The sequence below is a fragment of the Terrapene carolina genome, unplaced genomic scaffold (assembly GCF_002925995.2).
Source record: "Terrapene carolina triunguis isolate 2854851 unplaced genomic scaffold, T_m_triunguis-2.0 Scaffold34029, whole genome shotgun sequence".
NCBI classification, from domain to species: domain Eukaryota; kingdom Metazoa; phylum Chordata; order Testudines; family Emydidae; genus Terrapene; species Terrapene triunguis.
This window is the reverse complement of record NW_020698380.1, coordinates 1,444,983-1,467,769: the sequence shown is the minus strand read 5'-3', so window position 1 is coordinate 1,467,769 and position 22,787 is coordinate 1,444,983. Positions and strand designations below refer to the sequence as shown.

General features: G+C 43.0%; 1 protein-coding gene across 1 annotated transcript in view; it reads left to right on the top strand.

The window, feature by feature from the left end:
• The window catches only part of LOC112117876 (LIM domain-containing protein 1), a 55,296-nt gene that overhangs the window by 2,687 nt on the left and 29,822 nt on the right, over positions 1-22,787 (top strand). Inside the window, exon 2 of the mRNA XM_026646108.1 lies at positions 14,140-14,241. Coding sequence (XP_026501893.1) covers positions 14,140-14,241 — 102 coding nt within the window. The remainder of the gene's footprint in view (positions 1-14,139; positions 14,242-22,787) is intronic.

The window sequence follows — 22,787 nt, the reverse complement described above, 5'->3', positions numbered from 1 at the left end:
TGACAAGAAAGGCTGTTGGCTCCCTGCTGTGGACCCCCTGCCAGGATCGCAGCTCAGGCTATCACCCCAGGGTGCCTGGGGGGGGGGGATGGGGAGTGGGGCAGTGTTCCCTCTAATTTTTCTCACCCATGTGCGGAATTAATTTTGTTATGTGCACCAATACGGAGGTGATGTGTCACACATCACCTCCATATTGGTGCACATAACAAAATTCTTGTGGTGGGGGTGGGGCTGAGGGGTTTGGAGTGTGGGAGGGAGCTGGGACAGAGGGTTGGGGTGTGAGGACTCCGGCTAGGGGTGCGGACTCTGGGGTGGGGCTGGGGATGAGGGGTTTGGGTACAGGAGGCTGCTCGGGGGCTATGGCGGGGAGAGAGGAATCCCCCCAGCTCTCTCTCTCCGCAGCAGCACCTGGGCTTGGGGGGGGGAAGGGGGAGAGGCACCTCTCCCCACAGCAGCAGCTCTGGGGCTGCAAGATAGGTGCCCCTCCCCCGGCCCCAGCAGGTCTGGGCTGGGGGAGGGCTGCCCTGGCTGTGGCTGGGTCTGGGCCGCCCTGGCCCTGCTTGGGGCCGGCCTGGGCTGTTCCTGGGCTCGGGGGGAGGGGTGCCATTGCCACGGCAGGTTGGGAGCCAGGCTAGGTCAGGGCCATCCGGGGGAGGGGGGGGCAAGTGGGGCAATTTGCCCCAGGCCCCACAGGGGCCCCCACGAGAGTTTTTCGGGGCCCCTGGAGTGGGGTCCTTCACTCACTCTGGGGGCCCCGGAAAACTCTCATGGGGCCCGGGCCCCCAGAGCTTCTTCCGCTCCGGGTCTTCGGCGGCAATTCGGCAGCGGGGGGTCCTTCCGCCCCGGGACCTGCCGCCAAAGCGCCCTGAAGACCCGCAACAGGGGGTCCTTCCGCCCCGGGACCTGCCGCCAAAGCACCAGGTCTTTGGCGGCAATTCGGCGGCGGGGGCCCCCTGAATCCTCTGGGTGGCTCTGGGCTAGGTAGGAGCCGGGGGAGTGACCCCCCTCCCCTGGCTGCAGCAAGTCCCAGGCAGGTTCCCTGAGTGCCTGCACAGCACTAAATAGGCTGCCGTGCGGCTGCGCAGCTTACAGGGAACTTAGGTGGCCTGGCTGCTGCCTGGGCTCTCAGGTCCCCGCTCTGAGCCCGGCTGTCATCTGGGCTTGGAGCTGGGAGCCGGGGCGACAGCTGGGCTTGGAGCAGTGAGCTCCACCAAGAGCTGAGAGTCCATGCTCTCAGCCCCCCACACTGCCCCTCTTAAATCGGTGCAAGTGCTCTTGGTGAGGATGTGCTCCACTGACAGAAGGAGGGTAATGTAGACATGAAAAACCACAGTAATTACTGCGGCAGCTATATGCGGACTTAAATTTGTAGTGTAGACATGCCCTTAGATACATGGGTGGAACATCCCAAATGTAGCAGTAGCTTGAACTCTCCTTCCTAATGTGAAGTAACATTTTTCACCTCTGTGCATCTTGATCCCGTGCAGGCTTACAAACACAAACCAGGGGAAAGACTTCATGCTTTTGGCTTACTCTTGCTGCTCCATGAAGGCCACCATTGCTGCTGCCAGCACAGGCAGTCTATACATCCATGATACTTGAGCACTCTATTCTTGCCAACATTACTATGAACTTCACAATAAACTACTGTGCAAGCTAAGTAGCTGCCAATAGTGGTATCTGAAGGACATATAGATTGTTTCTCCCAATGGTTAGTTGAGAACTGCATGGAAAATGTATTCCAGAATATGTGATGTTCCCCTGATAGAGAGTATAGTTGTAATCAAATTTAGTCCAGTGAAAGGGCAGATGGAGTAAAATGCCTATTGTTTCACATGACAATGATCTGACAAACTTTTTTTACTTTAGTCATTTTGCATGGCAGTGTCTTGTGTTCTTTTTGCTGCTTTTTGAGGATAGTGTTTTAAATACCATTCCTCTACTCTGAATATAGAATGCTCCACTGACTAAGCCGTGAGATTCTCTTCAATAGAGGATGCTACTTGGATTTTGGATTCACGCTGGTTTGAATGGGTGAACAGAGGAGCTGCTAGGCTATACATACTTTAATGTGTGTATGGGAAGTAGGTGCATGTCAGAGCAGACGGATGCAATGGATAACTAGATTTTTACCACCTTTAAATTGGCAGTAATGCAAGGTATGTGCTTTTTAACTTTCAGGAAGCATGTGGTGATGTAATGATATTTTGGTAACATGCGACGAGGTCTATATGGTGGGTCCACTGAATTATTTTTATCAGGATCCTGGGGAGAGGGAAAAAGATGGAGGCTCCTTAATTCCCAGTAGGTTCCAGTGACAAACTCCTACTAGGAAGCTATACACTGGGATGGGCAATGCAGCCAACTGAGAATAACATGCGTAAGGGAGCAGAAATGCTAGGGGAAGAAATAGAATTTGCAGCAGTTTTGAGTCCCAGATCTATGAAGGGAGGTTTAGTGGTGACTTCCTGGAATATTTTGAAAGAGTTGATGCAGTATAGAAGTATTATAAACTATTGCTGTTTTCTTCTCTCTCTCTCATTTTCACTTTTATGCATTCAGTATACTATTACTCAAGGATAAAGCACTGAATTGTCTCTAGAGAGACAAGGTGGGTGACATAGTCTCTTTTATTGGACCAACTTCTGTCGATGAGAAGCACATAAGAGGTACTCAAGCTTGTCTCTCTCACCAACAGAAGTTGGTCCAATAAAAGAGATTACCTCACCCACCTTGTCTCTCTAATAACCTGGTACCAACATGGTTATAGCTACGTTTGCATACAACGAGTTGACTTGAGAAATTCTAAGTATTGTATTACAAATCTGTTTCTCCACTAAGCCAGTTCCTCAAGCTACCAAAACTTAGTATAGAAAAGAATTATTTTTATGTAACAATGATTTAAAAAAAGAATAGCAGTTTGTTTTTGTTTTAAACGTTCCTCTGCATTATTGTGAACTCAAATGCAACACCTCAGCTGTTACCTCAGAACCAGGAATTGAAATTGGCTAGAGATACAAGTGCAAATGATTGTTTCTGAAAATGCTTTCATGTTTGGTAATCTGAAATGCTATTGGAAACACAGGTGAGATTTTTTTAAAAACAATATTTATTGTTTATTCTACCTCTGTCAGGAATGGATGGTTTTAATAAAGAGCTCTGCTCCTAACAAGGGAGATTTTGTATCTGCTATTGTGTGAAAATCAACTTTGGTAAACTTTTTATTTTATTTTAACTACTAAATCCAATATAGATAGGATTCCTCTGAGGACTACCGAACTGTCTAGTTATCAGCCAACACAAGATTATCAGATTACCATACAAAATATTTCTGGCTTCTCAAACCATATATGGTATGGGAAAGGAAGGAAAGAACCAAAGAAGTCAGGATTTTTGAATAATACATACATGTAAGCAGTGTCAGAAAAATGAGTCCTGCTTGGGTCTCTAGAGCTTTTTTGGCTTTTTTTTGTTTGTGTTAAGAGTGTTTTCTGAAATGCTGACTTCACTGCAATGGCTTATGCAGTATTTCAAAAGAGCCATAAGGAATCTGAGGGGCTATCTGTACAGTCAAAATCAAAGGCTATTATCCAACTTCTAGGTTAGGAATAAAAAAACTTTAAGGGGTCTGTTTCTACTACAGTGGAGAAAGAGCCCTGAGTCCACGTGAGACAGATCTGGAAATTAACTTTGATTTTATTAAAGTTTTAGACTGCCATTGTCAAGGAAGCCTGAGGGAGCTAGGTACCTGAATCGAATGAATTTCTGTGGTATTGGGGTGCCTAACTTTTCCCTTAGGTTCCTTTGAAATTTCCTCATCTTCTCTCACTAGCTAAAGTTAAGGCCAGATTTTCAGGTGTGAGCACAGCAGGTGGACTGCAGAAATGTGCGTTTGCCCACTGTGTTGTAAGAGAACACAGACTTCTGAATGAAAATCATACAGTTCCAGGCCAGATCATGCACCACTAAAGCCAATAGACATTTTACTGTTGATTTCAATGGAACATGATTAAGCCCAGTGTGCCTGACTGTCCATTTGTATGTGCAGTTACCCAGTTTGCATGTACAAACTCAGGTTTTTGCAGGTGAAACAGGTGTGCGCACACATTATGAGTGTACCTCTTGTGCCCATAGATGGAAATATGGCTCTTAGTGTTTTAAAGACACTGGTTATCAGTAGCCTTTTAAAACAAACTCGATGTGTTTTTTCATATTATGAGTGATTCTTAGATTTTTAAGGTCTAAATCCTCTCATTACTACTCAGGGTGGAGCTGATAAGCTGTTGGTATTTTATCAGAGCCCCAGGCATCCTAGTTTGAAGCTGAACACTGAGATGCTTTGTAGCAGGCAAGCAGAGTGGATCATGTAGTTGAGTTTGAGGATTTTTCCTTTCACCAAATTAGAACTCAAGATGAATCATTTAACCCAAGTGGAGACTTGGAATCTTGGCACATGCAGATGGGTATAATTAGTTGTCAGAGCGGAGGGCAGTTGTGCAGTGAACTTGATGTTTCACTGCGCAATCATTGCAATCCGATAGCTGGTATTGCTACCAAAATGTTACAGATGCTGGAAAGATCATTTGAGGGCTGCTGCGATGGGAACCTCAGGTAAAAACAGAAGAATTTTCTGAAGTTTTTTTTTTACATGCAAACTTTGTGGGCTGGAGATAAGGGCAGCTTTCTCTTTGGAAATGTGTGAATGTGTTCATTTCTGCCTGCTAGATGCATGCCTGTTGCTGGAAAAGCTCTGAAGCTGGAAGAAGTTTCATGTGTTCGGTGCAGGGAGAGGGGGGCGGGAAGAGTGGAATCGTGCAGTAACTCTTCCAACATTCCTTGTTTCAGAACATGAATTAGTACACTTGTGGACAACACAAAGCTTATCTCTGTGCAAGGAAGCAAGTGAATAAATATTTGCCTGGGATATGACTCTTTAGGATTAAAGCTGTATATGACCCTCCTCCCCTCTCCTGGAAGCTGAACTAGACGTAAATAAAAATGGCTATTTTAAAGCAGGAGAGAGAGCAGTGACTGAGGATCAACAGTGGTGGTGGTGAGGGCCAGGCTGCAAAAGATATGGAGCCTGATTCACTCTGCCCTGTACTTGGTGTAGTCTTTTACACTAGTGCAATGTGAGTATAAAATGCCACCAAATCAGAATGGTGGCATTTTGTGCTCACTTTGCACAAGAGTAAATGACACCACAAGGTGTAGGATAACTGTGAATCAGGCCTAGCGGCTTTAAACACCTTGGACCAAGTTTTCACAAGTGCACAGACTATGGATAATGTGGAAAAATTGCATGTAGTGACCTGTTTCCTCTTTGCATACACAATTATCTGCATGGGCAGTTAGCAGACTTGCGCCAACCACTGAGTGCTAATTGAACAGGTATGCAGCCGCATTTGCCAAGCACTCACTATTCACGTGATCCTCCCCCCTGCTTTGGAAATTAGCTCTTTGAGGAGCATTATTGTTAACTGTTGTTTTGTAGCACTCAGAGGCCTGCCAAGCACCTCTCAGTACATAGGCCCCTGCCCCAAAGAGCTAACAATGATAATGGTACTGGCCTTCTTTGTAAAGCACTTTGAGATCTACTGATGAAAAGCACTATAAAAGATCTAGGTGGTGGTGGTATGTTCTAACGTGGCGACGACTCTGTGAAATGTGCAACCACAAAACAGAATTGGGGTATGGGGAAGGTCAGGAGTTAGAGGAATAAGATTAGGGTTACTTGGGAAGGGGAATGTGCGCAACATGAGGAAGCAAGGTGTGTCCTTCCTTTCTTTTTTTTATAATATATATGTTGTGTTGTTGACTTAGTTCTTGTGGTCCTCATGGTAGAAATGGGTTTTCAGGAGGGAGAATGAGAAGACAGTAGTGGCCAGGCAGCAGTCAAGACTGTCAGAATTGGTGGAGCATAGGGGTGAGATGGGAACAACATAAGAAGAAAGGTGGGGCAGAGTTACTCTGGACACAAAAAGCAATACCATGACACTTGTAGCTCTTGGGTGCAAATATATGGGAAAGAACACACAGACAATGTATTGGAGACATTTAGATCAAAACAACTTGATTTTTCTTTCCAAATGTGACTAATTTCTTCCACGTAAATCTAGCCAGCTATAAGGAGAGGCCATAAACAAGCTTTAGTTAATATTAATGGCTGTAATTCTTGAAGCAACATAACTGTTAAAACTGCTGGTGAAGAATGAAATTAGTTATCAGAAGCAAATGTAGGTGTCAAGGGTTATAAAGAGTAAATGAGAAGAATAAGATCCACACAATTGCTAAATACCAACCCCAGATTTTGACCCAGTAAAGTGTCTTTATTATGTCACTTTGGACTTATATCACCCAAGTCTACCCTGAGTCATGCCCATGCTGTCTCCTCATCATCAGGGGCTGCGTCGGTGAAATGGCAGAATGTGGCCTATTGTCTGAACCAAAGTATCACATCCTCACATTCTCCCCTCTGTGGCTTAGGCTTCCTGCTGAGGAAGTACAGGTGGGCACAGATGTAAATGTGGCAGTGAAATATTTTGATTTGGACTGTGTCCCAAAAGGTCTTATTGCTTTTCAGCTGAACAGACTCTGGTGGATGGAGGTGTAATGTCCCAATCAGTCATACAGGATGCTATCATTCAGCATCATTTCATTGAATTCTTAGCAAATTAGGGATTATAAGGAATTAGAAGTGAAGTAGCAACATTTGGAGGAGAAAGTGTTGTTTAGACTTTGAAATTTGTGGCAAACAGAAATCCAGTTGTTGAACTTAGTGGCTGGGACTGACATTTTGGATGATACCAGAGGATCAGATTCTGCTTCCGACAGCTCTGGGATCTCTTCTGACTTGCTGGACATGTGAGCCTGGGCTGTTTCCGGTGGCAGCATTTCTGATGAATTAAAATGAAGAAACCAAGTATAAGAGCTGGGACACAGCTCGCAAGGCTTGTTTTCAGTCCCAGCTGTGCTCCAAAGGTCCTGTTGTTCAGAGCTTCAGATATAACTTGGGGCAGTTGCTTTCCACATGATGCTAAATGGAACAGTGACTTCTTTGTCCTGTTGTTCAGAGGGAAGCTGCCCTAGAAGCAGAAACTGAAATCAGCAATTTGTCCTTTCCCTTTCCAAATATGGCTACCATTCTCCCAGTGCACTTGAGTGTGAACTTGCTAGCACTTCACATATGTGATTTTTCAGGCTCGTCAGTGCTGACGAAAGGGATACCTTAGAGTACATTTTAATAATACATTGTGCAGGGTTAAAGGCGTGTTGCCTGATTTTCAGATGTGGATAATTTAATAGAACATCTTCATCCTGTGTTTTTAGATGCTCAAGTTGGCACTTGCTTGCCTAAATAATGTGCAGGTCTGAGCATCCAAATGGAGAATACAGGCATCCTACTAAGGCCCCCATTTTTGAAACATAAGCATATATATAGTATTCAGCCTTACGCTTGAAGTTGAGGAATAAGATATCTCCACTTTTACTCAGGCCTGATCTATAGTAGGAAATTTCCTTGTTGCTGCTGGTGAGCATCAGTGACATGTAGCTAAATCCATTAAACTGTAAGTGTAGGCCAGTAGAAAGCACGCTCAGCAGCATTACAAAACACTGGAGTTAGGACTTGCTTGGAGCAGGGCATAACTACAGTTCTGAAATGGAGTTGAACACTGTGTGTACTGCTTTCCTCTGGCAATTAACCTGTGATCAGCAGTAGCTCAGCATACATGTTGCTGGTGCCTGTCATCAGCAATAGGTTTGTTCTAGCATAGAGCAGGCCTAAAAGAGCAGGTTCATCATGGCAATAGGGGGTGAGCTGGGAGGGTTGTAGAGACTGAATAGTGTTAGAATTAATTATAATTTTTACCTGTATTTTTTTCCTTAGGAAGGGGTCAGGTTAAAATGAGAGGTAAAGGCTTTCTAAAATACATTGCTAATACCACCTTAGCATAGTGATAGAAGTGAACACCCATCCCTGGAGTAATACCATTGACGTCAGTGTATTACACCAAGGTTTAATTTGGCCCAATGTTTTTTTTGTTTTGTTTTGTTTTTAAAAGAACCTTGGGGTCTGTAGTGTGATAGGTTGTCACTGATCATGATAATGGCAGCATTTAAATAGCACCGCCTAGGATTGGAATTCAGCAGCTCTGTGAAATGAACTGGATGGTGAGTACCAAAGGGGTAGCCGTGTTAGTCTGTGTCCACAAAAACAACGAGGAGTCCAGTGGCACCTTAAAGACTAACAGATTTATTTGGTCACTTTTCTTGTGCTGCTATCATTTGGCTAGGGACAGCCTTGCAGAAAATTAAATAGCTGCTGTGTTCTACTGTGTGCCAACATTCCATTGGCCCATTGGCACTTTCACCCAGATCTATCCATTACATGATGCAGCAAGGAAGGTATGTTTTTGTCCTGCATGCCTGGTGCATTAGGTGTTCAGCAATTCAGGCAATTAAGCAGCACAGATGGCTCCATCAGGGTGGGGCATAATTTGGCTAAAACTATTTTAGTACTTTTCAGGAGACTTGGCCTGTGAGGTGAATTACAGATGTCTTCCCTCTCTGAATTGTAGTTGTTACTACTAATTCATATTGAGTGTCTGGGTACTTTCTGGAGAGGAAGAAATTATGTTCTGGAGGCTTAATGGAGAAAAAGTACATTTGCATGTACAAGGGCAAAAGTTAGGCACCTTTTAAATAAAATAAATATATAGATTCTGCAAAAAGACCAGTAACTGTCATGGAAGAATCTTAAAACTGCAAAATCTGCAGTTTTCCTGCTTTCCAGCATCCTTGGTTCTAGGCAGGAGGGAACCTTACAAATCAGCTTTGAGCTATGTATGTCAGATGACAGGACAAAATGTTGGGTTGTATCAGACTTTGACTTGCTATATATGCATTTGAAAGGTCAGGTTTTCCTCTGTTTATGCCCCAAATGCCTACAAAACTTAGCTTATCTTCCATTCTCTCTCTCTCCATCCTGTTTTACTTTCAGATAATGCATATTTTCATAAATATCTAAAATAGCTGTGCTCTCTGTTTAAGAAGATCCAAAAAGTTTTGCCAAATGATTGGCATGTTGGTGTGGATCCATAACCAGCTGGTGTGTTTGTTCAGACCACACTTGGACAAGTAGAATAGCTTTCTATTCTTCTCAGTCTTATGATTGGATTCTTTCCAGTTCTGCTCTTTGGATCTGACCACACTAGGGCTTGGAACTGTGTTTTGTAACAGTTTTCAGAGTTCTAGCCTAACGCATTGTAATGTGCTTTGCATACTCAGGGATACTATGTAGTAGGAAGATTAGTATCTGCTTTTCAGCAACAGTGCAAGTGTAGCTGTAGACAGGTCTCAGGCATTTTTACCACGGAATGATGAAAACTTGTTAGCAAGAGGGAGAAATGTTTGCTAAAATCCATAGCCAGCATGGTTCTGCCAGAGCCATACTTGACAACGCCTTTTGGGCACTGTTGCAGATAGTTTAGTTTTGTCCTAACATGGACCAGACCTTTCAGTCACTTAAAATTAGTTTGGAACCTTAAATCAGCTATGTAATCAGTTATGTCAATAGTGCCTACCGACCCCAAATGAAGCCAGGACCTCACTGTGCTAGGCACTATCCACACGTATAGTAAGAGACAGTACCTGCTTCAGAGAGTTTTACAGTCTGAATAGATCAGACAGACAAAGGGTGGAAGGAGAAACAGGGTATGTCTACACTACCCGTCGGATCGGTGGGTAGCCATAGATCCAGCGGGGGTCAATTTATCGCGTCTAGTCTAGACTCCTGTACTCCACCGAAGCGAGAGGCGGAGTCGAAGGGGAAGTGGCAGCAGCCCACTCACCACAGTGAAGACACCGCGGTGAGTAGGTCTAAGTATGTTGACTTCAGCTATGTTATTCAAGTAGCTGAAGTTGCGTAACTTAGATTGATTCCCCCCCAGTGTAGACCAGGCCACAGAATCACAGGAAGGTGAAGTAACATTCCCATGATCACCTAGCAGGTCAGTACAGAGGCAGAAATCAGCCCCAGGTCTGTACCACCTCTCTTGGTTAAAAGTAAAGATAAGTGAAGTAAACATAGATTACAACATTGTGGAAACAGAGCTGGCCCTGCTGAAAATGTTGACTGCTAATTTTTCAGATAATTTGAGCCTGATTCTGCATTAAAACTGGTCTGTGGTGATCATGTGATAACGCTTAGCACAGACAAGCTAGCTCCACTTGATATTTATTTTGAGACAATAACATCCCCTTCTCTGTCAGTCTGACTCCGGCATGCCTTTCATTGTGGAGTCTATACCGTATTAGAGGAGCGAGGAATATTCCAACTCAAAAACCGTGAAGGAAATTGATAAGGGTGATTGCCCCTTTCCTCAAAACATGTAATTTGCTGTGCATCATCCCAACCCTCTGTTATGCTTGTGCTGTTTTTGAACATAGGAAAGTAGCAATAATTTGTAACGAGTAAAATTTCCATTCAGTTGCAGAATTTCTGGTCCCGTTATTGCCATGTTCATTTTAGACTAAGGAAGGAGAGAAGCCTCAGTAATACTTGGCTCACGGAAATGGATCTAATTGTAATCTCTTTTCCTTATCAAAAAAGGTTTCTTTGGAAATCAAACGGGGGCCAAGTGTGGTAGGTAGTCATTAAACATGGCCTAGGCTGCCCTTTCTCTGTGACTGCAGGGAGAGGGCAAAGCAGACCAACTGTAGGTTTTTATTGCTTGTGAGGCAATGTCTGTCTCTCAAGGAAGATACAAGGCCAAGTCCAGCTATCACTGGGCGCTGCCCCAAATTGAAATATATTAATTTTTAAAAGAGGTCTGACATAACCTCAAGTACATCTTGTAATCTTTCCTTGCTATAGCCTTCCTCTTCCTCCTATACACTCCCCTCTCCCCCATTGCCATCTTTTACTATGCTGTGTCTATTCAGGGCCTCATTCCTGCAGTTCCATGCTATTATAGCCTCGTTGATGTTCAATGGGACTGCTCATGCATGGGGCCTTCAATAGTAGACTACTTGGTGGAAGGCCCTGTCCTTTTTTTTTGCCTGCCCAGACTGTTATATACAGAGCAATAATAATAAAACACATTCATTTTTCACTAAACAGCTAGGTAAACGCATCTACAAATTACTTGCGTGGGGCTACATTGTCCCTCTAGGCACAGGGCTGACCAAAGGGCAATGCATAAACCGCTCTGCCCCAAGAGGCATCATGCTTCAGAGCTATTCCTCTCTGGCTCTTGTTTGCTTCTTGGAGGGGGGAGAGGGTACGTTACTGCAGCCCTTGAAAGGATGTTTACTCCTCCCCCTGGCCTGGCCAGCTACTCTTGCCAGTGAGAGGGAGTAAAACCAAGCCTCTGCGTCCTCCTTGACCTCTTGCTTGCAGCGGGGAGTGTTTGGAGAGCTGGGGTGCTGCTTTGCAACAGAGCCCATCTGGAGATCCGTGTTGGTCTTACTTGGCTGAGCAATAGGGTGTGGGGGTTACTCCCCCGTATTCTCCTGCTTGAGCGAGTAAGACAAGGACGCAGCTAGTCCTTCTGGTTTGCAAAGGTTGCCCCCACCACCCTCACAGTCAAAGCATTCAGTTTCATTTTACATTTCCTCTGTAATAGCACGCTGAATGTGGGTGGATTTGTGCTCCAGCTCAGGCTAGCCATCGTAATTATGATCATCTTATTCAGAGCCAACAGATATAGGTAGAGTTTTGGCTCCTAAAGCTAAATCTGTGTGTGCATGCACTGGCTGTTCTTCATTCCACAGGCAATTCTGAGAATCAAGTCCATACTAGCTATTCTGAGAATCAAGTCCATACGAGCTTACTTGTATTACCAGCAAACATCTGTTCCACCAGATGGAATTGTTTTAAATGAACGGGGGGGGAAGGATCTGGCCTGGAATACATTATATGTAGATAATATTCACATTGAGACTTCCCTTTCAGAAGGTATCTGGGAAAGGGAAGAGATGTGGATTTGATGTTTAGTCTAGAGGCTGGATTAGTGGGCAGTCTCATGATTTTTATGTTCATCAGAAGCGGTAGTAAACTGAAATAGAAAAACTGGACGTGCACAAGTCCATGGGGCCGGATGTGCTGCATCCGAGGGTGCTAAAGGAGTTGGCGGATGAGATTGCAGAGCCATTAGCCATTATTTTTGAAAACTCATGGCGATCGGGGGAGGTCCCGGATGACTGGAAAAAGGCTAATGTAGTGCCCATCTTTAAAAAAGGGAAGGAGGAGGATCCGGGGAACTACAGGCCAGTCAGCCTCACCTCAGTCCCTGGAAAAATCATGGAGCAGGTCCTCAAGGAATCAATTATGAAACACTTAGAGGAGAGGAAAGTGATCAGGAACAGTCAGCATGGATTCACCAAGGGGAAGTCGTGCCTGACTAACCTAATTGCCTTCTATGATGAGATAACTGGCTCTGTGGATGAGGGGAAAGCAGTGGATGTGTTATTCCTTGACTTTAGCAAAACTTTTGATACGGTCTCCCACAGTATTCTTGCTGCCAAGTTAAAGAAGTATGGGCTGGATGAATGGACTGTAAGGTGGATAGAAAGCTGGCTAGATCGTCGGGCTCAACGGGTAGTGATCAATGGCTCCATGTCTAGTTGGCAGCCGGTTTCAAGCGGAGTGCCCCAAGGGTCGGTCCTGGGGCCGGTTTTGTTTAATACCTTTATTAATGATCTGGAGGATGGTGTGGACTGCACTCTCAGCAAGTTTGCAGGTGACACTAAACTGGGAAGCGTGGTAGATACACTAGAGGGTAGGGATCAGATACAGAGGGACCTAGACAAATTAGAGGATTGGGCCAAAAAAAACCTGATGAGGTTCAACAAGGACAAGTGCAGAGTCCTGCACTTGGGACGGAAGAATCCCATGCACTTCTACAGACTAGGGACCGAATGGCTAGGTAGCAGTTCTGCAGAAAAGGACCTAGGGGTCACAGTGGACGAGAAGCTGGATATGAGTCAACAGTGTGCTCTTGTTGCCAAGAAGGCTAACGGCATTTTGGGCTGTATAAGTAGGGGCATTGCCAGCAGATCGAGGAACGTGATCGTTCCCCTTTATTCGACATTGGTGAGGCCTCATCTGGAGTACTGTGTCCAGTTTTGGGCCCCACACTACAAGAAGGATGTGGAAAAATTGGAAAGAGTCCAGCGGAGGGCAACAAAAATGATTAGGGGTCTGGAGCACATGACTTATGAGGAGAGGCTGAGGGAACTGGGATTGTTTAGTCTCCAGAAGAGAAGAATGAGGGGGGATTTGATAGCTGCTTTCAACTACCTGAGGGGGGGTTCCAGAGAGGATGGAGCTCGGCTGTTCTCAGTGGTGGCAGATGACAGAACAAGGAGCAATGGTCTCAAGTTGCAGTGGGGGAGGTCTAGGTTGGATATTAGGAAACACTATTTCACTAGGAGGGTGGTGAAGCACTGGAATGTGTTACCTAGGGAGGTGGTGGAGTCTCCTTCCTTGGAGGTTTTTAAGGCCCGGCTTGACAAAGCCCTGGCTGGGATGATTTAGTTGGGAATTGGTCCTGCTTTGAGCAGGGGGTTGGACTAGATGACCTCCTGAGGTCCCTTCCAACCCTGATATTCTATGATTTAAATTGATCAATTAAAGATGAATCCTAGTTTCCTGAAGCCATTGTGGCAATCAAAAGGTACATTCTACACTGAAGTAGTGAAAGCTATTTGTCATTGGACAACCAAACAAGTTTCACTACCTTCAAGCCTTTCTGCAGTTTTCTTTTTTATAGTGTGTATAAGGTGGTTGGGAAAGGGTGGGTGTGGGGAGGGAAGGGCATAAGTCTAGGAAACTGGGTCTTGAGATAGTCTTTCACATTATTTACAGTGATGTGCACTCCACAAATCTGATGATAGCATCAGCCTTTAACAATAGTTTGCAAGGTGTATAATACTGAAATCGCCTAGCTTCCCCTGCTATGATGACTGTGTCTAACTTCTGCTGTTCGTTAATCGAGACGCACATATTAATGAGCCAGTACTTCTGGCGCAGGTAAAGATTCTCTGCAGCTAGGCCATCTCTTTCCTTTACGTGCACTTGTCATGTTAATACATTCTACCTCTGATCTCTCTTCTTTGTCATTATTTCATTTTCAGGAACCTGTGTGAAGTGCAGCCAAGGTGTGTATGGAGCAAACCAGGCTTGCCAAGCCATGGGGAATCTCTACCATGATGGCTGCTTCACCTGTGGAGCATGCAGTAAGTGTGTCTTTGCCTATATAGTAAAGGGAAACATTGCATACACATGGTAATGGAGCTTTATAGCAAATGGGTTTTCAGATCTTTTCAAAACATATGGTGTAGTTATTTATTTACATGGCAGGTTGTATGTACCTGATGGATTCTGTTGCAGCTCTACTTTTTCACATTAGTTCTTGCATGTCATTTAGATTAGGTGTTTTGGGTTATGCCTGCCTTCTACTATATGGTATGTAAAGCAAGATAAAGCCCTGTGGGTATTTGTAAGTGCCTGTTATCTACCAATGCAGCTGTATCTTATGCACGGAACTTCATAGACCTAGAAGACTATATGCAGGAATCACTGGGGAAATTCCATGGCCTGAGTTGTGTATGTCAGACTAGATGATCCTATGGTCCCTTCTGGCCTTAAAATCTCGGTGTCTCTAAGACAGATTCCCTGCCCAGAAGACTGTACAATCTGAGGACCAGATATGAGAGCTCTGCATGTGAAGGGCTAGCAGGATTGGGCACTAAATTAAATTATGTATAGCTATAGGCATCATAAAGTAAACACAGCTTTTTAGAATGGGAGCTAATTTGCCTTCTAACGTCACGTTGTCTCAGTCAAGTTTTTATATCCCTGACCTGGTTATTAAACTGGTTTCAGTTGTGCCCATGCTATGTCTTGTTATGTTACACAGATGGCAGGATACATGCTGCACTTCCATAGTACTACCCCTATGTATGTTGGTTCCCAGAATGGATTAGGAATTGAAATGACTGACCATTGCCATTTGGAGATAAATGGGCCACTATGAAGAAATAATGGAACTACTGTCACTTTATTCATAAACTCTGCCCTCTACTCTCTGCCTCCTCTCTCCCACACCCGTGTTCATGCCTTTTCTTTCACTCTGCTCCTTCCTGTGTACCAAGCATATTTGCTATCTTCCTATAAATCCCTCCCCAAAACCCATGTCTCTTGCCTTGCTTCCTGCCATAGACTGTACAGGACTGGAAGACGACTTTTACCGTAAGAACTCGCCTTCACTCACTCTGTAGTATGTAACAAAAATACTCCTCTCTTTTAATCCTCATCCCTGCTTTTGCAACCCCTTTCCGTTGTCTAGTCTCATGTTCCATGTTTGTTTGATTTAGACTGTTAAGTTCTTTGAGTGGGGGGTAGGGAGCCACAATTTGCTTTATTTTAATAATCTCCATAAGGTGCTGTGCAAAGTTATGGTGCTAGTAGTGTTTTGACTACAAATAATAACAATAATAGCTTTGCACTTCTATAATACTTCCCATCTGAGGCTCTCCAGAGTGTTTTACAAACACTAATGAACTAAGCTTCACAATGCATATGCAGAGACAAGTAATTTATAGGGCTGTCAAGCAATTAAAAAAATTAATCGTGCTATTAAACAATAATAGAATACCATTTATTTAAATATTTTTAGATTTTTCAACATTTTCAAATATATTGATTTCAATTACAACACAGAATACAAAGTGACAGTGCTCACTTTATATTTATTTTTGATTACAAATATTTGCACTGTAAAAACAAAAGAAATAGTATTTTTCAATTCACCTTATACAAATACAGTAGTGCAATCTCTTTATAATAAAAGTTGAACTTACAAATGTAGAATTATGTACAAAAACTAACTGCATTCACAAATAAAACAATGTAAAACTTTAGAACCTACAAGTCCACGCAGTCCTACTTTCAGCCAATCGCTCAGACAAACAAGTTTGGTTACAATTTGCAGGTGATAATGCTGCCCATGTCTTGTTTAAAATGTCACCTGAAAGTGAGAACAGGCGTTCGCATAGCACTGTTGTAGCCGGCATCGCAAGATATTTACGTGCCAGATGTGCTAAAGATTCATATGTCCCTTCATGCTTCAACCACCATTCCAGAGGACATGGGTCCATGCTGATGATGGGTTCTGCTCGATAATGATCCAAAGCAGAGAGGACTGACGCATGTTCATTTTCAACATCTGAGTAAGATGCCACTAGCAGAAGGTAGATTTTCTTTTTTGGTGGTTCGGGTTCTGTAGTTTCCGCATCTGAGTTTAAGACATCTGAAACCATTCTCCACACCTTGTCCCTCTCAGATTTTGGAAGGCACTTCGGATTCTTAAACCTTGGGTTGAGTGCTGTATCTATCCTTAGAAATCTCACATCGGTACCTTCCTTGCGTTTTATCAAATATGCTGTGAAAGTGTTCTTAAAATGAACATGTGCTGGGTCATCATTCAAGACTGCTATAACATGAAATATATGGCAGATGCGGTAAAACTGAACAGGAGACATACAATTCTCCCCCAAGGAGTTCAGTCACAAATTTAAATAACACATTATTTTTTTGATGAGCATCATCAGCATGGAAGCATGTACTCTGGAATGGTGGCCGAAGCATGAAGGGGCGTATGAATGTTTAGCATATCTGGCACATAAATACTTTGCAATGCCGGCTACAAAATGCAAATGCCTGTTCTCACTTTCAGGTGACATTGTAAATAAGAAGCAGGCAGCATTATCTCTCGTAAATGTAAACAAACTTGTTTGTCTTAGCGATTGGCTGAACAAGAAGTAGGACTGAGTGGACTTGTAAACTCTAAAGTTTTATATTGTTTTGTTTTTGAGTGCAATTATGTAACAAAAAAAAATCTGCATTTGTAAGTTACACTTTCACGATAAAGAGATTGCACCACAGTACTTGTACGAGGTGAATTGAAAAATACTATTTCTTTTGTTTATCATTTTTACAGTGCAAATATTTGTAATAAAAAATAATATAAAGTGAGCACTGTACATTTGGTATTCTGTGTTGTAATAGAAAACAATACATTTGAAAATGTAGAAAAACATCCAAAAATATTTAATAAATTTCAATTGGTATTCTATTTTTTAAAAGGGCGATTAATCGCAATTAATTTTTTTTGAGTTAATCGTGTGAGTTTACTGCGATTAATCGACAGCCCTCGTAATTTGTATTAGCTCCATTTCACCAATGGAGAAACAGGCCCAGAAAGACTAAGTGAGTTTCCCATGAACACACAGGAAGTCTATGGCAGAGCTAAGACTAGCACCGTTCTCTTGATTCTAAAGCCTGTGTTCTATCCATTATATATCCCTGGAGCTGCTAGTATGTATTTAGAAATGTAGCTCCTTATGGTGTATTTTGCAACAGTAAAAACCACACTGTGCGTTTGCATAGCTGGAGTTTTATTTTCCAATAGCGAGGTCTGGCTGTCCTGAGCTTCCAAAATTACCACTGTGCAACTGTTGCTCAATAAATATGGACATTATATCATCATTTTAGAGTTATTTGTATCCTATTTATAAGGAGACCGGCATTAAAGGCTTAAAAGTAGTTATTTCTATTTCTGTTTACATCTGTTCCGGCCCAGTGGAAACAGGAATCAGGGTTAAGCCATTTTCCAAATATGCTGCAGGGTGGGCTTGCTTTTGTCCCTCTGGACTGTAAGAGTGACTATTTGCTTCAACTGCTGATCCTAAAATGCAGACCTTTTTATTTTCAACACATTTCAATGCAAGATAAAATTATTTGCATTTCAGAATAGACCATATCGGTGGATTTATCTATGCCTGGAATCCAGCAAGGGATAGACTGCTTCTCCCTGCCTACGCTGTAGCCAAAGTCTCACCCTAGGCAGGAATCAGTGCAAAGGATTTCATATGGAAAGCTACCAGTGGGAGCCCTCACTAAAATATATTTCCGCATGTGGGGAGAACAGGGGCATAAAACCCATAATTCCAAGGCCACATTTTCACATTTTATGCATCCAGTAGCTGTTCACTTGCTTCAGCAAGCGGATAGAAACTTTTATTTTCTTACTAGAACTTAATACACTACAGGAAACACGTTCTGACTAATGTCAAAAATGAGGAGCGTAACAGACCTCCAGAAATCCATTTGCTTATACTAGGAAATGTAATAGACTGGCATTCCTGTCTTAGTCTGGCTTTATGCCAGATGTTATAATTAGATACAATCAGCTGACATAGACCTGTAGTTGCCTGTGATGTATGATTTACACATGGTGAGCCTAATCCTTTCCTCAGTTACACCAGTGCATCCCCATTGGTTGGGAGCAGAATTTGGCCTATTCCGTGAGTATAATTTTGCACTAGTAGATAGGCAGCATTGGCCTTGGGTAGGGTTCTGTTCCGCTGTCCATGTGCGTGGAGGTGTAGCTATCATTAGTGGGATTTGGTGATAGGCCCACAGAGTGAGAAGGCTGTGCCCCTTAGTTATTCAGCCAGATTCACCCCTTAGTTCTGCTAGCACAAACTGTTGGAAGTCAAATGGAGGGCCATGCCCGTTGGTGATAGACATAAAGACGCAAGCTGCCTGCGATACTTGCTGTGCTGGAGAGAGCTAGCCATTGTACCCCACAAAGCAAATGGAACCAGGAAGGGCTGGGCCAGATGGAAGATGTGCTGAATCAGCACAACAATAAGCGAACCTCTGCTGGTAGGGGACCTGGAATATAGAGCCCCCCCTCCCTCCCTTCCTCCGCCCAGTGTAAACCCTGAGGCTGGGGGGCCATGGGTTCCACTGTCTGCCTTCCCTCGGGGTGAAAAGATGCTGCCCATCCATCCAGCCTATCCATCCAGCCTCACAGGTGCCAGGGTTCATTTTCTTTCAGCTGCCCACATTGGCTGGAGTTTCAGTAAATTCCTACTGCTTGGTTGCTTGCCATAGGTGTGGCTCTTTTTATTTTTTATTTTTTTTATTTTTTTAAGAATCTTTATTATACCTTTGGGGGGTGTTTGATTTTTTCCTTTCATGCTAGTCATCAGCAAACAAACAAAACTGGACATGCTTTGGAGGTCAAAGTAACTACTTCCCTGGCTGATTTGTTGTAACGGAGGAAAGGAAACACACTTTAAACATTACATGTTGTTGCTAACGTAGTTCCATTCTCTTTCCTGCCTTAACAGTCATTTTAATTCAGAAGTATTAGCTCTATTTTTTCATGTCTGTTTTGGTGTTTCTGTTTGTTAGTATTTTTGTGTGCATTACTTAGAATTATTTTAGAATCAATAAAAAGTTGAAGAGATTTTCAAGGGCCTTTACATCACCAAATATAAACATGAATCGTGTTCTTAGCCATTCTAGAAGCACAAGATTGGCCTGTTCCTGCTCCCATTGAAGTCCATGGCCAAACCCCTATGGACTTCCGCGGGAGCAGGATCAGACCCTACTGACCCAGATTCCGTTCCCAGTTTCACTTGTATAAATCTGGAGTTTGACGAGTATCTTCAGGGGACTTATCCTGGATTTATACAAATGTAAGTGAGAGTATAATTTGGCTCATTTTATACACTATAGCAGTTACTCAGTAAAACCTCAGTCCTGTATGCTGTGCTCACTTAAATAGCATTTGCTTGGACGACTCGCATGAATATAGTTATGTATATGTTCTAGTGTTTGCAGGGTTGGGTGTAGTAATGGTATTTAAGGGGAACTCTTGGAAGCAGGACCTCAGAGGAGGCTTGTTCACACACACACATCCTACAAACATCAAAGCTGCCAAACAAACTTACACTGGAAGAAATTCACATTTAGAAAATGTCTACAAAGCAGTTTGGAGGTGTAATTTCCAGCTCAGTGCTCAAGTAGATGTAGGAGCACTAGCTCTGTTTGAGCTAGCATGCTAAAAATATCTACCTGCCCAAATTCAATCCCACCTGACCCCCTGGGTACATATTCTGGCAGCAAGCCGGAGCCACCGCGGCCACACTGCTATTTTTAGTGTGCTAGGTCAAGCTGAGCTATCTGCCCCTGCTGGGAATTATACCTCCAGCTGCTGTGTAGAGATACCCTTAAAGGAGATGTCTTTGGCTCCAAAATGTAGGCACAAAGAGCTACTTCATCAATAACTTTCTTAGCATGCTTACATATTGGAGTGATGAGGTGTAGCTGTATGTTTTGTTGGTATGCCTGGGATTCTGGGGGTTCGCACAAGTTTTGCTGAATTCTGTTTCTGAAACAGGCCTCTGTGGATTCCACTCTCTTAATTGATCTTTCAGATGGTTTGCTTTGTCCTGTCTTGCTTTGCAGTTATTGGTAAAATGTACCTATAAGGACTTTTTTCCCCCTTCTGTTCTGGTCCCTGGCCTGTAATGGTGCAGATTAAACTATTTCTGTCCATTATTCACTCTGTTGACCACAATTCAGATTAAAGAAGTATAGCTCTGTCATCAAGACAGGGATAACGTATGCCTTCCTGCACCCTCTCTCTGCACCATACCATCATACCACTGCAGTAGATTGTAGGAAACTTTCAAATGCCAGTAAAATAAATGTTTGGCGGGACCATATTGTCTGTCTAGCTGCAAACCATGTGTTTGAACAGAGTATGTGGAGATGCTGGCTTCTCTGAACAGAAAGAAGTTAGACTGTCTGTAAGGTCAAGTGGAGTTCATCTTGGACAACATCCAGTAAAAACTGTCATCGAGAAGTCAAGATTGTCCATGGTCTCAGTCCTAAAATTCTGCTGGGTTGGAATGCTGAATCTCTGCACTAAAATAAATTAAATAACTAGAATTACTTATTAAGATAAAGCTCATTTGTCAGCCAAAATTCCAGATAGTTATATTTGCTGTCTCATTAGATTCATTTTAGCAATGATCTCTAATTTTGCTCATGGCTGGATTTCTGTCCAAATGTTTTTTGGTTTCCCAGACATGAAAGACTCAGAGAGCTTTACCAAGAAAAGAATAGACCTAAGATATTTCACAGTGCTGATTTTACTAAGTCCTATTTCCTGATATACTGGCATTGTGGTCAGTGAGAAATGATGTGGGAAAGCAGTTGGATGGGGCTATGTACACATTACAAGGGTCAGTTGGCAGAAAAAAAATCAGCAACTTTAACTGAGACACTGGGAATAGTATAGAGAAAATTTGGCTTTTGAGATAAAACCAACAGATTTAGAATGATTAATTACTTTGGCACAAACTAGCACATTTAGTTCATTGATACAAGAACATGTGTGCAAACAGAATAGTTTTTAGTGGATAAAGCCCATAAACCTTTAGGCAGGCAGTTTTTTGCCTGTTCAGTATACAAATCTGCCTTACGTTAAACCTGTGGAAGTATGTCAAAAATACAGCCATTTCCTGCATGCTCATGGTGTCTGCTTGCTTGTTGTTTTTAGTCTATAGACCAAACATTCTCGGTCATCAGTTTGTTAAACATTAACCATTCAGCCTGCTATGCAGCTGCTGTGCAATAGTTACTCCCATTGTATGAAAAATATCTATGCACATATAGTTTGTGCTGTTATGCTCAAGACAAAAAAAAAGGTATTTCCATGTAATAAGTAGGGACTTTAAAAATATTTCACTATGAGTGTGTGTGTGTGTGTGTTCGTGTTCCTCTAACCTATTGTTTCAGTTTAGTGCTTTTTAAACCCTGATGTGCCACAAATTTGATGGTTCTAGGTTTATAGGACCACAGACCCTTCTAGCTCTGGTCCCACATTACCATTGCTGACACATTTTAGAACATATTGCTCTTGTATTTGAGCTGTATGAGTTCTGAGGTCCTCAGAGGAAATAAGACCAAAAAAAGTAAAAAGGATGCACAAGAAATGAGTAATGGAAATTGTAGGAGAGGAAGGAAGTCAAAAATAGAAAACTGGTAGTGGGGTGGAGAGATGTTCAAATAGTAGATCAAAGCAGAAAATCCAAAATGAGGGTCAAAGATCAGATCTTCTATTGGAAATGAACAAGACTAGTGTGTCTTTATCAAATGGCAGAATTTGACTCTGTTTATCTCTTTTTAAAACCTGGGGTGAACATAATGTTTGTGAAAGGGGGAAAGGTTACTAGCACTAGGTTAGAATCACTGGCCTGGCTATCTAATTTCAAGCTATCTCTCTACTGCATGTACAGCACCCATTGCAAAGGGGCCTTGGTCTTGCTTGGGACCTCTAGGTAATACTATATTACAACTAAACAATAATTATATTTGTAAGCTTCCTTGGTCTGCCAGTGCACTTGATCCTAGACCGACATCCCTGTCCATCCAGTGCTGGGCCTCCCTTGAGCACACTGCCAGTGGTACCAAATGTACATGTGTGGGGGTTTTTAAAAATGCGAACCAAAGGCAACTAGGCTATTAGAGCCAAATTCAGCTTTGGGTGTGTGGCGTATAGCAGGGCTGAATTTGAGCATATAAGACCACCAAATTAACTTGCAGTTGTGACAAATGTACCTGTCTCCAGAGGGGGAAGATTTAAGCATCAATGAACATCTCCATCAAGGGACATCTTTTTAATAAAATTACCAAAGCAAAAACTATATAGTACGTAGTATCAGAGGGGTAGCCGTGTTAGTCTGAATCTGTAAAAAGCAACAGAGGGTCCTGTGGCACCTTTAAGACTAACAGAAGTATTGGAGCATAAGCTTTCATGGGTGAATGCCCACTTCATCAGACGCAAGGTGTCCCTTGCGTCTGATGAAGTGGGCATTCACCTACGAAAGCTTATGCTCCAATACCTCTGTTAGTCTTA